This window comes from Glandiceps talaboti, chromosome 7 (assembly GCF_964340395.1).
Source record: "Glandiceps talaboti chromosome 7, keGlaTala1.1, whole genome shotgun sequence".
Classification (NCBI taxonomy): Eukaryota; Metazoa; Hemichordata; class Enteropneusta; family Spengelidae; genus Glandiceps; species Glandiceps talaboti.
The window spans coordinates 14,173,430-14,190,753 of record NC_135555.1 but is presented as its reverse complement, the minus strand read 5'-3'; the positions used below and the strand labels follow the sequence as shown (position 1 = coordinate 14,190,753).

The 17,324-nt window shown below is 37.1% G+C and overlaps 2 protein-coding genes across 2 annotated transcripts; one reads left to right on the top strand and one right to left on the bottom strand.

Moving 5' to 3' along the window:
* Positions 1 to 1,899: 1,899 nt before the first annotated feature.
* On the bottom strand, positions 1,900 to 11,892 carry LOC144437979 (uncharacterized). The gene is made up of 6 exons (XM_078127012.1): positions 11,752 to 11,892; positions 9,376 to 9,452; positions 8,526 to 8,607; positions 6,915 to 7,932; positions 3,233 to 3,451; positions 1,900 to 2,207 (listed from the first exon to the last, which is right to left on the bottom strand). Exons 1-6 carry the CDS (start codon positions 11,818 to 11,820, stop codon positions 1,900 to 1,902), a joined length of 1,773 nt encoding a protein of 590 aa, XP_077983138.1. The 5' UTR covers positions 11,821 to 11,892.
* A 1,350-nt stretch (positions 11,893 to 13,242) lies between these two features.
* Positions 13,243 to 16,387, top strand: LOC144437322 (proteasome subunit alpha type-7-like). Its single transcript, XM_078126245.1, has 6 exons — positions 13,243 to 13,394; positions 13,749 to 13,875; positions 14,324 to 14,448; positions 14,941 to 15,063; positions 15,225 to 15,407; positions 16,032 to 16,387. Exons 1-6 carry the CDS (start codon positions 13,290 to 13,292, stop codon positions 16,137 to 16,139), a joined length of 771 nt encoding a protein of 256 aa, XP_077982371.1. The 5' UTR covers positions 13,243 to 13,289; the 3' UTR covers positions 16,140 to 16,387.
* The last annotated feature ends 937 nt before the right edge of the window (positions 16,388 to 17,324 follow it).

Below are 17,324 nucleotides of genomic sequence, written 5' to 3'. Positions count from 1 at the left end.
TAGTTGCAAAAGTTAGCTGATATTCCTTTCTCTGTTACCAGGGTTCCTCATCGAAATTATGGTACAAGGTATTGGAAACCATGCAAGTTTTACCACATTTACTGTTACCTTGGTTACCCACCAAAATAATGGTACACAGTATAGGAATTTATGCAAATTTTACGACATTTCACCCTGTTAGTACTTTGGTTACCCACCCAAAGTATGGTACACAGTACAGGAATTTATGCAAAGTTCCCCGTCACCAGGGTTTCCCACCAATATTATGATCCAAAGTATGGAAATTTATTCAAGTTTACTCAGATTGTCCCCTGTTACCGGGGATACCAAACATTCCCCAAAACAGGATGATAATGAAAGGTGTAAATACAGTCTACAGCTGCCAATGTTTCCTAACGCAATTAGCTTCTAGAAAGAGGATTGTATATTAGCCTTGCATGTCTGCCCCCTATGGTGGTGAAAGACATCAATGGAACACTGCCATCTGTGTTATGTTAGGGGAACACCACTGCTGGAAACAAAGGCATTTTCTTTAAACTACAAGTTCTTGAGAATCATTTCATGGTTTCACATCATTTACATAATGTGCAACTGCAGAAAAACATGGAGTTGAAACTTGTTCCTCATTCATTGTTCAGTGTAAGTTGCCGTGGATACGCATTGTCACATATAGGAGTCATGAGACATGCATATGTAAAACCAGACCATAAATATTCATGCTTTGTTAATTGATGGCAGTAGTCCTGGAATGACTCTCCAGAGCCCTTACTATTTTCAGCAGTAGTGTTTCCCCTTTAAATACTCTCTGCATATTTTTTACTCAAACTGACACACAATGCATACACGAGTACAAAAACAAAGACGATGTTTGCTGCTATTTGCCTCGCAACATCTATCAACACGTCACAAATAATAAGGTTCTTTGGGATCCATGGACACAAGCAACAAATATAGATAAAGTCGACTATTCTCAAAATAAGTACAGAGAACCACACTTAATTATAAATAACAATTTAGCAGTATAAAGTAATCAAAAACTGAAAGTAAGTTCAAGAAAGACTTAGCAATCTTGCACATTTGGTAACTTAACTTTTAAGCTATACAACAGTATCCTCTTGTATTATCTCGGTACCATAACCACACAAGTGAAAACGGCCTTTCGTACAATTTCTAACCAAAACTGCATCAAGGTAGTCACCCAACACTACAGGTTATTTGAGTTTCTTTGGGTAATTAGACCCATTTCAGGGTAGTACCTCTATCCTTGCTCTCCAACTTCATGGTCCTCTGCAGAAATATGCAGTACTTCAATTGGGGTCTGTTTCTCCTTTCCCTGTTAATTCTGCCTTTCCCAACTTGTAGTTTTTTGAAGAACAAATACCCCTCTGGTAGAAAGAGGATTACACTAATAAAGGAATTGCAGTCACTGTTGCTGTTGGAAAGTTGATATTGACCTTCAGTCATTTGGAGGGCAATTGATATTAACCTGAAATCAATATTGACTATCTACAATTGCAAGGGGTGATTATTAACCTCATGTACATATTGACCTTCCGGCTGTTGAGAAGAGGGTTGATATTAACCTCATATAATTATTGACCTTCCAGCTGTTTAGAAGAGGGTTGATATTAACCTCGACTTGATATGATGAAAGGGTGGCTGATACTGACCCTGTCCTGTTGAGGGCATAGTTGATATTAAACTCAAATCAATATTGACTTTCCACTATTGAAGGGTGATTAACACATCGACCTCAACTTGATGTTGATTTTCAACTGTTGGTATGGTGGCCGATATTGACCCTCTCCTGTGGAAGGCATGGTTGATATTAACCTAAAGTCAATATTGACTTTCCAGAGTTCAAAAGATGGGTGTTAACCTCAACTTGATATTAACCTTCTACTGCTGATAGGGTGGCTGATATTGACCTTGACTATAGCCACCTCCATAGGGGGTTGGTTGACCTTGCACTGGTTGACTCGGTATAGATTGTTGTTGTGTTGGTCGGTTATAGGGATGATAATGCTGGGATGATTGCTGACTCTGTGGATAGGCTCCATAACTAGACTGTTGTGGACTGTTGTACTGGGCTTGATTAGGATAGCCGGCAGGTTGTGGCTGTGTTTGTGGAGGGTAGGCCTGCTGCTGCTGTTGGTTGCTGAACTGCTGCTGAGTGTAACTTGGTTGCTGTCCTGGGTACTGTTGGCCTACATGTAATAAAAATACGGGCAGGTGATACAATCACAAAAATTTACCCAAAGGGAAAAAATACTGTGCAATCAAGAATGACCATTCTTATGCAGAAGTGTTGCCATACAAGCTGTAATTAAAGAAAAGTAATGGGTAAATCCAAGAAAAATATCACCATCCATTACGCTCCTCGTTTTAAATGAATGTTACACAAGCATTTATTGAAGAAGAAAAAAACTACAAGCAAAGAGAAGTAGTTAAATGGATGTTCTTACTCCACATTATTTTGATGAGCTGACATTTCACCTGACCCCTTCCTTAGTTTGAGCTACACTGACATTCCAGTATAGAATAAAATAGATGCATCATTAGGTGTCAAGTCTAAACATGGGTAAGTACGTGTCTAAAGGGATAGCTTAGTGTCAAGTAAACTTTACAAGATTTCAAATGGAAATTCATCTGTGTTGGTAAGCCACAGTATTGAATTTAACCAATTTTCCAAACACAACTTTGAAAATTTTACCTGAAATTTTCAACTGCACACTTCGGTCTTTGTCAACAGATTGACTCACTATTCAGTAAACGTGACATTATGGACACATGTACTGAGATGAAGGGCGATATAAACTTCCAGGCATCTATGACCCCTTATTAGGCTCACATGTCCATAAGGTCACATGTACTGAATAGTGGATCAATCTGTTGACAAAGACTGAAGTGTGCAGTCTAAAATTTCAAGTAAAATTTTCATTGTTGTGTTAGGAACAAAAGCTAAATTCAATACTATACATTACGAGAATTGGCTATGTGATAGGAGTTGGTCAAACAGACAGAGCAATATGCAAAAGTTCAGTCACACATTTGACTCATTACACATCGTGACCAGAATACACCTGGATGGATGATGTAAGATTCGGTAATCAATATATGGGTGGTCTTGTGTGTTGATAGATAGACTGCAAGTAGTAGGGGGCCCTCAGTGGTGTGAATAGCAATCAAATGGATAATCAATTTTGTTAATATTTATACAACTAACATCTACCTTGCTGAGGAGATCTCCTGTAGGCACCCATTTGTTGTGACGATATGAGTTGACCACTGCCTGGTTGCTGTGGTTGTGGTTGTTGTTGTTGTTGTTGTTGTTGTTGTTGTTGCTGCTGCTGCTGTTGTTGATACCGCTGCTGTATATTGTACTGTTGATGTGTTGCAGCAGGCTGACTAGGAACGCTACCCATGCCTTGTTGCTGCCCCATCATTTGACCTGACAACATAAATAACAAGCCAAGTTGAACAAAAAAATATGGAATTTATACCCTGGTTATTCTACATCACAACAACACATGTCTATGTCGCAACAATGCGTGTCTATGTCACTGGTTCTGCTGTGTTCAAAATATGAGTCAAAACGTTCAACATTGCCATTACTTTCCCAGATTTTCCTTTGATAGTACTGGCACTGGTATAATTATGTTATTCTTCAATATATTTCTTCATTCAGCAGGAAAATAACTGTGACCTAAGAGTTGTCACTACTCGACTAGTGACTCATAGAGACAGCGCCCCCTTAGGTTGCTTGTATTTTCCTTGCCTGAATGAAAAAAAAATATTGGGGAATATTAAACATCTACTTATTCTTGCTGCTGATGTCAGGATTTCATGTCATTATTTTGCTGTGAATGTTTACACTGTATGACCTGCTTGTATGAATTACCTTGTTGTAAGAAAGATATGGTATGTGATTATTTATTAATTACCACACTGCAAGAAAGTGAATGTAATCATTCTATGAATCGCCATACTGCAAGAAAGGGCAAGTATTCTATGAATATCATGGTGCTTACAGGGTATGTGAATATTCTGTGAATCACCATGCTGCAAAATTGGGTATGTGAATACAAGATATGGTATGTAAATATTCTATGGATCACCATGTACTGCAGCTGGAGTATGTGAAATATTGTAAGAATTGCCATACTGCAAGATAGGCTTATACTAGTTATTGCCATATTCTTTGAATCACCATACTGCAAGATATATGCTATGTAAATATTCTATGGATCACCATGTTCTGCTATATAGAGTATGTGAATATTCATCGAATCACCATGCTGCAAAATTGGGTATGTGAATAATCCATGAATTACTATTCAGCAAAGAAAGATTGTACACATTTTATGAATCACCATGATAAGGTATGTGAATATTCAATGAATCACCATACTGAAAGAAAGGGTATGTGAATATTCTACGAATCATCCTGCTGCAAAACTGGGTAACGATGTGAATATTGTATGAATTACCATACTGCAAGATAGGCTTATGAATCACCATACTGCAAGAAAAGGTATTTGAATATTGTATGAATCACCATAATGTTGCCAGTTTGTTTTAAGCATATGGTCTATGAACATTCTTTGAATGACCATACTTCAAGATACATGTATGGTATGTGAATATTCTATGAATCACCATGCTACAAATTTGGATATGTGAATAATCTATTGAATTACCATTCTGCAAGAAAGATTGTGAACATTTTATGAATCATCATGCGCCAAGATAAGGTATGTGAATATTCAATGAATCACCATACTGAAAGAAAGGGTATGTGAACATTTTATGAATCATCATACGCCAAGATAGGGTATGTCAATATTCGATGAATCACCATTCTCCAAGATGTGGTGCATGTACATGTATGTGAATATTCGATGAACCACGATGCTACGAGAAAGGAATGTGAATATTCAATGAATCCCCATACTGCAAGTTAGGGTATGTATCACCATGCTGCAAGATACATGGAAGCATGTAAATATGAACCCCCCCTGCCATGAGTTAAGAAAACATTCAGGTATGTAAAAATTCAATGAATCACCATGCCATGAGATGGCTGTGAGAATATTGTATGAATCACCATGCTACATGTATGATGACATGGTTATGTAAACATTCAATGGATTACCTTGCTGTGAGATGGGTCGTGGATAGCTTTGCATCCCTTGTGAAGGTTGAGGTGTGTTATATGCAGGCAGGTTGCTATGACTAGTGGTTGGTACATTCATCTGGCCAGTAGGTGGCATTGATGGGTGAGAATTCATGCCAGGAGCACCTAGTTAGGTCAAAGGCCAAATGAAAATAAATGATAATGAAAACGTAAAAAATGATTTGTATGTGGTTATATCAATGGTTATTTTGTATGAATCATAAGCATGACTTTGATTGCAGCTGTGATATTTTCTGTTTGGTGTTAATCAATATTTCCAACTCTAGCATTCAGCATTGTGAATTGTTGGTAAGGCCAAGAGAAAAATTATTTTGTTTTCTCATCACAACGTGCATTACCTGAGAACGTGCATGTCATGGCTTTTTTTCTGAAGTGGCAGGAGTTATACACCAGAACCATAAGAAGGTCACGAAGTACAGTTTTAGTGATTTGTTTGCAAGTTATGAGACATACAATGTATATTGTGGTTCTGAATCAAACTTTGATATTTTGATCTTTTTTCTTTCTGTGTATTATTCTATTGATTAGTATGGTGGTGCTCAAAAAAAAGAAAGAATGAATGAAAGAAAGAAAAGAATACCATCTCACTGCATCACTTCTGCATTTTTCCTACGATGAGAAAGAAACTTTTTTTCTTGGCCTTCCTAATCCCTCACAAACCAGAGAGTGAACATAATGCTACTTTTTTTCATCATAGAGTATCTGTCGAGACTTAGACCCCTATGTTCATGATGTTTATGGTTACCAAGTATGACACTGGTGAACTGTAATGGTAAGTAATTTACAGTGGTTTTGATGCGTAAGCAAGAGTAAAGTGTAATGAATTGATGTGTACTTTACTGTGGTTATAGTATCAATGAATACTATAAGAGTGAGCTATAGGCTGTCATGATATGCAATTTACAGTGGTTATGTCAATGGTGTGTATGATAGAAACATACTGCACTGATATGTATTTTACAGAGGTTATGTATGTCAATAACGTCTATTAGCAAACTGTAATGGTATGTATTGCATGGAGGCTATGTCAACGAACCCCACTAGGGTAAGATAAACCTAGAAGGAGATGTATTTTACAATGGTTTATGTTCAGAACTTCCATGATTAATTAAAGAGAACTGTAATTTATAATACATATTTCATACAGTGGTTTATGTTGAATGTCACTGTCTTCTATGATAAAGTACACTGTGATAATATGTGGTTTATGTCAATGTCTGCCGACCAGGATCATAGTATATGTAATATATATTCTAACAGTGGACCGTTTACATCAATGTCTTCTATAATAAACATACCTGTGATACCGTTTATACCACGCACAAGTTATTGTCTTTGAACAGAATATATGGACTATATACACCCTGGCCATTCTACGGCATGACAACCCAGGTCTACGCCACTGGTTCTGAGGTGCTTGAAATGCGAGTCAAAACGTTCCAAATTGTCGTTATTTTTCCAGATTTTTCAACAATTATGTTTGAGGAGATATAATTATATTACTCCCCAATATTTTACTTCATTCAGCTGGAAATAAGGGTTTGTCACTGCTCACCTAGCAACTTGTAGTGACAAGGCCCCTTAGGTCACTCATACTTCCCTAAGCTGAATGAGGAATAATACCGAAACTTTACAATAGTTTATGTCAATGACATTATTTTGATAATTTCAAACTATGATGATATGTGTATGTTCTACACACTAAAAGCTTTCTTACTTGTCATCTGTGTCGGTGGGGTGTTTGGCATTGGGTTTGGTCCTTGCTGATAAGTTGACTGTGGCTGCTGTTGGTGTTGTTGTTGTGGTTGTTGTGGTGGTGGTGGATGTTGCTGTGGTCCATAATGTTGTTGTTGTTGGGGTGACATTTGATGTGGATGCTGTTGTTGTTGTTGTTGATGAAACTGCTGTTGTTGTGCCAATTGTTGTTGAGGATTTTGTTGCCCTTGGGTTACTTGTTGCATTTGTTGTTGTGGCGGGTGTTGCTGAGATTGTTGTATATGGTGTTGCTGCATCTGCATGTGCTGTTGTTGTTGCTGTTGTGGTGGTGGTGGTGGTGTTGGTTGATGTTGTGGTTGAGTTTGTGGTGTTCTTGGTCCTTGTTCCTGCTCTTGAGTATTGCCTGGTTTATCTGATTGTTGTTCAGCTTGTTGACCCTGTGGTCCTTGATTTTGTTGTTGTTGATCATTTCCACCTGATTCCTGATCTACATTCTGTTTTCCATCTTCTAGTGGCAGTTGCTGTGGCGTTGATGGCGCAGACAACTGTTGTTGTTGTTGCTGCTGCTGCTGTTGTTTCTGTTGTTGTTGCTGAATATGCTGTTGGAACTGTTGTTGAAATTGTTGCTGTTGATGTTGCTGTTGCTGTTGTTGTTGTTGTTGGGGTGACTGTCGCTGCTGCTGTTGGATATGTTGTTGAAACTGCTGTTGAAACTGTTGCTGTTGATGTTGATGTTGATTGTGTTGTTGTGGATGGTGTTGCTGCTGCTGTTGCTGGTGGTGTAATTGTTGTTGTTGTTGAGGATGTAGAGGATTGTCTGGTGGTGGTTGTTGCTGGTTAGGTGGTTGTTGCATGGGTAGTGGTGGGGGTTGTGGTTGTTGTGGTTGTTGTTGTTGTTGTGGATAGTTCATAGGTGCTTGAGATGTAGGTGGAACGTTACCAGGTGTTGCACCTTGTGGAAGATGGTGTGGCATTGGTTGTTGGCCAGGAACTGCACTTGCTTGTATTTGACCTGGAGGCTGCAAGTCAAGGAATACAGGTTGTTGAAGTTTTACATTCACCTATCCATTACAATGTGTCTGCCTGGCAATGTTAGGATTCAAATTCAGCCCTCATTTTCCCTAATCTTGAACATCCTCATGAGAAACGGGTCCAAAAAATGTGACTCAAATATGGCACATCAATTTTTCAAAGACGGAAAGATAACCCCCTCTGTGTTGGTCTAGCTGCTAGACCCTCAGGACTAACCTGCTTACATTATAAGCGACTGAATGTCAACACTGAGGGCGCCCCAACCGAGGTACTCGTCACCTTTTAGATTTATTTAGCTACCCGCAAAACAAAAATCCACAATCTTACTAGAAGACTACCTTTGTGTAGCAACAGATGTCATTTTGTTTAATGTAATTTTAGGTTTTTCCCTTTATTGTATATTGTAACTATACATGTAGTTTTTGCAGTTGTCTTTTATTTGTATGTACAACATGTATATTTCTTATGGGGTTCACATTTGTAGGTGTTCGTCACCTGTGTGGACTACCTGACTTTTGTCAAAGTTAAATAAATAAAATAAAAAATAAAAGATGAGAATCTGAATGTTATAAATACTTACAGGAAGTAACTGCTGTACATTAGAGTTGGAGTCAGCTACAGTTGCAAGGTAGACTAGATTACGATGTAATATCTGTTGGTAACTATAGAAACACAGAAATGATAACATCAATAAATATAATAATTCACATTAAAAATAAAAGTGGCACAAGCAGAGTTTATGCACATTTCACTCGAGTGAAAATACTTACATAAAACCTCAATTGAACTATTGTAGTATAATGCCAATGCATGCCTTCTGTGGTATAACAATTGTCTTCTGCATTGTTAGATCAGTTGATTGTGTATTAAGTATTCCCTCATTTTTTTTATATGTTACATTAAATTACATCACTGAATGAATCAATTGTAATTGAAATCAGTCAATTGTACATTTTGTAAGTCACAGTTAATTATGTACTATGAGTACCATTTCAATACGTAGCAAATCTGACACTCAAAACCACATAAACTTGACTTATGCCCCTGTATTATGACAATCGACACCTTCCCCTACATGTAACTAAGGCAATTTTACACCACTCTCTACGATGTACATACTGAGAAACACAAAATTATGTACTGTTTGAGGAGATGTCAGTGAACTATCCAAAAAAATCAGATCCCATTTATAGGCTTAATGTAAAGACTTATCAATATTGGATTTTGAAATATGTACATCATTTATAAACTTATCACTGGTAATATGAAATTTGTTGTTACAATATATTATTTCTCGTGTAGTAGCTTCAAACACTGAACATTTGCAATAATCACAAAATGTGAAAATACATATTCACACGTATAAAATCCTTCAGACAGTCACATTCAAGGCACACTTTATGTGAATACACATTAAACATTATACATACTGTGCACATTCTGAAGCTTTGCCTTTGTTCTGGTAGTCCACTATCGTCTGGATCAACTGGTTGTTTTCATCCAGCATCTACATGTAACAGGGTGAGGTAAGAATCACAGGTAACATACATATCAGATAATGAATGAATGAATGAATGAATGAATGAATGAATGAATGAATGAATGAATGAATGAATGAATGAATGAATGAATGAATGAATGAATATCTGAAAAATGAAATTCACTTCAACAGATAACAATGAATGAATGAATGAATGAATGAATGAATGAATGAATGAATGAATGAATGGATGGATGGATGAATAACTGGATGAAATTCACTTCAACAGATAACAAAAATAAGCAAATATACAAATATACAAAACGAATACAAAAGAAATTCATAATTGTTACCTGATGTAGACCATGTAAACAGTTCAGCAGAACTAGCTTTTTCCATGGCCAGTACATCAGATACATGTATTCTGAACTACATCTAGCATAATACAGTTTTCTCCATTAAAATTATTTGCAAGAGTTAAGGTGATTCTTAACCCTTATACTTGCGAACAGAGAAGTCATCTCTACCAACCCTGCATCATGGCCCATCCAGGCCCCCAGTGTACAGCTATCAGACCTTGTCTTGTGAAAGCCAGATTTGCCCGGATTTCAGAGATGTCTACAGTGCAGGATTGGTGAAAATAACTTATCTTGGTTCCCAAGCATAAGAAATACAGCCATAATACATTTTCCAATGGACAAGTTTCCCGTCGCTGTCTATGATTTTCCTAAGCCATCAATTACCTAGTCCGAGGAGGCTCTGACTTGAGTACGAGTCAGATATACATTATTTGGTCGGTTCTCAGTCGGATATCAACTTATGATCAAACACCGATGCTGACACTTTTGAAGTTGGCACTGATTTTCTCCATATGTAAAGTTGTCAATAAATCAGCTTACTTCTTTCCCACCTTTCATAGGCACCTTGTCAAATAACTTCCAATTAATATTTTGAACTGCAATACTCTGGTCGTTCTACATCATGACAATGCGCATCTACAGTATGCCATGACAATACGTGGTTATGTCATTGCTTCTGCTCGTTAAATACGAGTCAAAGTTGTCATTACTTTCCCTATTTTTTAAAAATATTACTGGGAATGGTATAATTATATTATTCCCCAATATTTTTCTTCATTCCGTTGGAAAATAATCATCACCTAAGGATTGTCTACTCATCTAGAGACCCATAGTGACAAGGGCCCCTTAGGTCACTCATATTTTCCCTGGCTGAATGAATGAAGAAAAATATTGGAGAATAATATCTAATTATCAAGTAATCAGCAAATTCATTTTCTATTCATTATCTTTCTCTTTGGTTATCTTTCTACAACCAAATGAGAGTGACTATTGGAGTTTCAGTTAGGCAGGACTATGGGTTTTTGGGTTTGTTTTTTATCTCTGTGAACACAAATCAACATCACTGTCACATGAATCAATCAGATTCACAACAGGAAACTGATTTTTTGAGTTCACAGTGAGAGACAATATAACATTTCATATGTGGGTACATTCTATCAGTGCTAGTAGTTTGTTTGTGTAACTGAATTTGTAACGAAAAATGCGATCGGAGATGTAAAAAAACACTGTGCCACCTAATTGAAATGCTATATTCTCTCAGGTTTGGTAGTACTTCAATTTACTATTCACCTACTTATTTTTAACCAAATTTTGTTTGAAAAAAATATCTACTTTATGACCATATTCACACTTCATGTATTATCAATTTATATAGTACCAAAAAATGTGTTTTAATTATGGGGTATCACTATATACAAACTTCAACAGGTTCAACAAAGCAGCATATCGTTATGATTATCTCAGAACAAAGGTACATTGTACATTGTACCACAAAAGGGTTGGGAGAGCGAGGAAGAAAGTGATTTTATAATGTGTGAGGACTGGTCTTTGCATTGCACAATTTTTTAGTTGTGGAGGGTAACCTGTAATAACCTGTTGGTATCTCTGAACTGTATGTCGATGTCGGACATTGAACTACGAATGAACTGTGGCAAATCTGGGTAACAATAACAAGTAACGTTACTTTGTTGCAAACAAGTTGCATGCGCACACTGGTCGGAGTTTGTACGTCTGCTCTTTTTTGGTGAAGCTTTTGTATATTACTGAAGTCCCGTATTAATTTTAATTTTCAACGAACTCCTCCTGTGTAAATAGCTAAAATGCACGTAACGTTTACTTATATTTAGTTTTCCCCTTTCCTATCACATGCACGTATTCATTTTCAGTACTGTCACATGTTGACACTCAAAAACATGGAGGACACAGCGACGCCAGTTTTGACAAGCAAATGGTGTTGTTTCACCAACCTTTTGTATCGACGCCGAGGTAGGAATGGCCCGACCTCGCTGACTTGGTGGCACAAACGCTAGCGACATCTTGATATACTCGACGGTCAGCTGTAGTCAGACTACAGTGAAGTCTTCTTTATGTTATCCGCAAAACAAAAAGGATTTCTCGGGCTGAAGATGGCTGCTTCACGTCTAATGTGAGCGTGATACGAGTGTGAAGCTACCATCATATTCATATTCATATTCACTTTCAAAGTTGACCTCTACTCTCAATGTGAATATGATGATAGCTTCACACGTTCATCATCAGATTCGAAGTCTTCCGAATGGGTACAAACAAACGTTCGGCAAATCACAAATCCTTCATTGGCAGGTTGAAATCATGTGATTGTAGTTACTTTTCACTTGATTAGCGTGGATTTGCTTGCTTTCTTCTTATTTTTGCCAGAGTATCCAATTTGCACCATGAATTATTGTTGTCATATAAAAAACTAATTTGGATGTTTAGTATGCCTTTCCCATATCTTTGAAGATGAAATATCAATATTTGGGACTGCACAAAAAACCTGTATGAGTAGTAATGTAATAAAATACGGCCTGGCTGGGTGTGTTTTGATTTCCCGCAGTGCTGCTATCTTTGAAACCCTACTTAACACTTACACTGGTGAAATTTACACAAAATAGTGTTGTCAAGACCACAATTATCACAATGTGTGTAGTTCCCTTGATCGGGATCGGTCAATGCAATCGATTGTGAAAAATAATGGTCCATGACAACAATAATTCATGGTGCAAATTGGATACTCTGGCAAAAATAACAAGAGAGCATGCAAATCCAGGCAAATCAAGTGAAAAGTAATTACAATCACATGATTTCAACCTGTCAATGAAGGATATGTGATTTGCCGAACGCATGTTCGTACCCATTCGGAAGTACTTCGAATCTGATGATGAATGTGTAAGCTATCATCATATTCACATTGATCGTAGAGGTCAACTTTTGAAAGTGAAGATGAATATGAATATGATGGTAGCTTCACACTCGTGAGCGTTTTCATTGGTCAACATTAACCCAGCATGCTCTTTGACCTTGCATGGTTGGCTTTTCTCCTCGTTCACACTTTGCATAATAGATGGCTAATTTTGACTGAAAATTGAAATAATTTGATTCATACAAGTAATAAAATAAGAAAATGCTATTTTTTTAGATATCTAATGGGGATGATAAACTGATGAATACTGTTTTTGAAAAATATAGTGATATATTTAAAATTATTTCTAGTAAAGCCCGCTTTTTCAACACCTAGGCTGGTGAATATAATCAACATAACTTGATCACTTAACTCAATAAAAACAACTATTTGCACCAGTTTATATAATTTTAGATAGTCAGGATCTTATTTGTGGTATTTTTGCACAAAAGGTATTCATATAATCATTATGATAAAGAATACTCCTACTCTTCCCACATCAGTGACATTTTTTCAAAGAGTTGGGGATTCACAGAGAGCCGCCATTTTGGAAGACATAGAAAACGAAACGCGTGACTTAGCAGTATGGGGACCTCAAGATATGACCGAGCCATCACTGTATTTTCTCCCGACGGTCATCTATTTCAAGTAGAATACGCACAAGAAGCTGTGAAAAAGGGTTCTACAGCGGTAAGCGTGGACAAAGTGATAACGATGGTTGTTATGTGTGAATGCATGTTGCACCTCTGGCGAGGTGTCAGTCACAACATACCACCGGGGCACCGTTACCTCGCATGAGATGTATACTTGCATGTATTGTACAATGGAGGTAGAAAGAAACCTGAAATGATATCATGTAGTGTGTCGAAATATGGTTAAGTTAGAAAATGAATACAAGATGCAGTACATCAAATGACATGGGGGAGGGGGGGGGCTGAAACTTTTAACCCATTGTGTCACTCTGTGTGTGTGTGTGTGTGTGTGTGTGTGTGTGTCAATAATCTACTATTAACATGATACTTACACATGACATGATTTTTGTAGGTTGGTGTTCGTGGTACTGATATAGTCGTACTTGGCGTTGAAAAGAAATCCGTGGCTAAGTTACAAGAAGAACGTACAGTTAGGAAAATATGTATTCTGGATGACCATGTGTGCATGGCATTTGCAGGTTAGTCTTATATCATAACAATGTATTTTTACTTACAGACAGAGTAATTACAAGAAGTGTAGCTACTAGAACCTTTGACTGTCTAATACTACAAGTGATATACGGTCACATAGCATTAAGATGCTTGTGAGCGTGCAACCCTTATCTGAGCTCTTGTGAAAATCAACAAGATTCCATTAAGGTTGGGGAACCCGGGTAACAAAGGGACAAAGGAGTAAAATGGCAGCATTTCCCCCATAGAGTCTATGGTAATTTTGTTTGGGAACCCAGGTAGATTTTACCTACTTACTACCCTTAGCAAAGACACTGATATCAGTGATATACTAATTGTTCTGAATTTACCCAAATGAAATAAACAATATTTACAATATGAAGTAGAAATATACTTTTATATAGAGTGGATTTCTGGAGTGAACAACTGACAAAAAATGTGTATATTTTCAAACAGGACTGACGGCAGACGCCAGGATTCTTATAAATCGAGCGCGAATAGAATGTCAGAGTCATAAGTTAACAGTAGAAGATCCTGTTACATTGGAGTATATTACAAGGTTTATAGCACAGTTAAAACAGGTAAGTCAACTTTTAATAGGTATATTTATTTTTATCGTTCACGATATGAACTAATTTAAGAGGAAAGAAATAACTGTTCAGAGATATTACAGTAAAACTGAAAGGCATACAAGTTTACCTTAAACTTTTACAATTTGACCTTACATATAGCTTTTGTTGAATGTATGCTATGGTTCTTCCATATGCTGCTTTTGACAAGGTTCAGGACGCAGCACTCAAAAATAAAAGACAAACCTTAAACCTGTCATTTCTAAATATATGTTCTTGTTTGTTTGTTTGTTTGTTTGTTTGTTTGCTCGCCGACAATCAAAACATTTTTATATTAATTGACATAATGAATATTATTTCACAAGTACATAATTGAGGCTGGCATGAATCCGGAGTATACTGTAATCCTCACTGTGCATCTTTTTTACAGTTAATCATACTGTACACACAGGTTTATACAGTGCTTCCTGACTTGCTAGTTTTCTTTGTTTTTTTTCTCTCCAGAAATACACTCAAAGCAATGGAAGGCGTCCATTTGGTTTATCTGCTCTGATAGTAGGTTTTGATTATGATGGAACACCACATTTATTTCAAACGGATCCATCTGGTACATACCATGCCTGGAAGGTGAGAGTTCAATACATCTACAAAGAATTCACTCCTATAGATTAGCAGAAAGATGTATTTTGTCATCGACATTTTAAAACATAGTGATCTCTTCCATATGACATACACAGCACATGTATTGATGTTTAGTATATAAATTAAACTGTTTGTACATCTCACAGGCAAATGCAGTGGGTCGTAGTGCCAAGACTGTGAGAGAATACTTGGAGAAACACTACAGTGATGAGGTGTCTAAATCAGAAAAAGAGACCATCAAACTAGCCATCAAAGCACTGTTAGAAGTGGTCCAGTCTGGAGCCAAGAATATTGAACTAGCAGTCATGAGAAGAGGCCAATCACTTCAGGTAAGGTTATCTTTATCTAGCAAATTATGAGTGGAAAATTGTGCTATATGTGTTTAAAGAATCATAAGACCCATGCCATATATTGAATTAGCAATTGTGAGTGGTAAACATTTTCCATAAAGGCTATCTAGCAATTGTGAGGGAAGGCTTACTGCTTTAGATAAACAGTATGTGAAATTAACAGAAATTGCTCACTTAACTGCCAAGTGAGTAACTCTGGACAAAATACCAGCCAGTGTGGAAACTTACTGGACTACAATTCTGTAATATTGTATGTTAACATTACATGATATTTACTAAAAACATCTTATTTGAAAGGCATAAAAGTAGCCGAGATAAGGCACTCAATTATTAACATCCAATATTTGAGTACTAGCAAGCAGTCCTGTTAATTTTCTGGTCAATAACCAAACTTCATTTTACCTAGCACAAAGGTGAGATACTGTAATAAGCTCAACTTGTTGGGGGGGGGGGGGGGGTGTCTTGATCCAACTTGGTCAAATAGCTTAGAAGTGAACCACTACTAAAAAAAATAAAATTGTGTTTCATTTGTTCCGTCAAGCTTTTTATCCCATAGTTGTTAATTTCACTTTACACACAATTCAATACTGAATTGCCTTGCAGATGCTTGAACTTGAAGAAATTGAAAAACACGTGGCTGAGATTGAAAAAGAGAAGGAAGAGGAAGCAGAGAAGAAAAAACAGAAGAAAGGAGGCACAGGAGACAAATAAATATATGCAGTAATTGTTTTATGTTGGCAATGTATGAACAAAAACTGTGATGTTTAAGTCCATTGATTTAGAGAATCATGTGGTATATATTAGTTAATATGTAATAATACCATGCAATGGTTGGAAGGACATAGTTGGAAGTACTTTTCATTCTCTCAATTGTTTTTGCCCATGTGTATTTTGTATTGACAGTTTTAGTTCTCAATTTCTGTACCATTTTCCTTTGAACCTTTCAAAATTAAAGATACTCCCTAGTTGAAACTTTATTCTGCTTCAAGAGTTGCTTTGTTCACAGAGGTCACATATGCTGTTAGTTACCCAGACTATAAATCGTAGCATGCACAGCAATGAGACAGTTGCTGTAGCAGTGTCTTTTGACAAATGTTGTCCTACCATACGTAATGTTGAGTTTCAAGTGTTTCTCGACAGCACTACAACCTCAAATACAGAACAGCAATATGTTTTAGACATTGAAACAAAGATTGCATGTCAAAGTGAAGAGTTACAGCAAAGTTCTCAGGACCCTGGAATCACAAAATTCATACCACTATTTAATAATCCATGGAAGGTCAAAATATCACCATCTCAGTGTTGGGCAGTGTACTGGTTAGATTTATCAACTTCTGAACACAATGTGTTAAGGAGATACCATATTAGGAATGGGGGATTATGAGGCCTGCCTTTTTACAATCTAAATCCTTTACATTTACCAGACCACATAGCTTTCAGTCTGATCTCCTTTATCATGCTGATCCTACACAGCCATAAGACATGCAAAATGCTGTCAATGTCAACAAACTGAGAGGGAAAACAGCTAAATTGATAACCACACACACATACCCACAAAAATGGATGGGCAACACACTTGTGCACATTCCAACAGGTGTATGGCAACACACACAAAAATGGGTGAGCAACACACACACACACTGACAAATGGGTGAGCAACACGCATGTACACACACACACATACACCAACAAATGTATGGGCAACACATTCAGAGAGATAGGCAACATACTTTTGTATACATACACAGATGGGGGGAGGGGCAACACATTTGTCTATACACACACTAACAGATGTATGGACAATGCATATGTACACACAAAAACTGACCTGGGTGGCCAACACATTGACATGCACACCACCTTAGATGGGCAACACACTAGCATGCACACCAACAG

Bases quoted from the DNA above. Each gene is read 5' to 3' on its own strand.
- LOC144437979 (XM_078127012.1), bottom strand. From the start codon at position 11,820: ATGTCGCTAGCGTTTGTGCCACCAAGTCAGCGAGGTCGGGCCATTCCT. The intron at 9,453-11,751 runs GTTGGTGAAACA...TGTTACATGTAG, and splicing joins CCTCGGCGTCGATACAAAAG to ATGCTGGATGAAAACAACCA. The intron at 7,933-8,525 runs GTAAGTATTTAT...CTTGACTTGCAG, and splicing joins ATGTACAGCAGTTACTTCCT to CCTCCAGGTCAAATACAAGC.
- LOC144437322 (XM_078126245.1), top strand. From the start codon at position 13,290: ATGGGGACCTCAAGATATGACCGAGCCATCACTGTATTTTCTCCCGAC. The intron at 13,395-13,748 runs GTAAGCGTGGAC...TGATTTTTGTAG, and splicing joins TGAAAAAGGGTTCTACAGCG to GTTGGTGTTCGTGGTACTGA. The intron at 13,876-14,323 runs GTTAGTCTTATA...ATTTTCAAACAG, and splicing joins TGTGTGCATGGCATTTGCAG to GACTGACGGCAGACGCCAGG.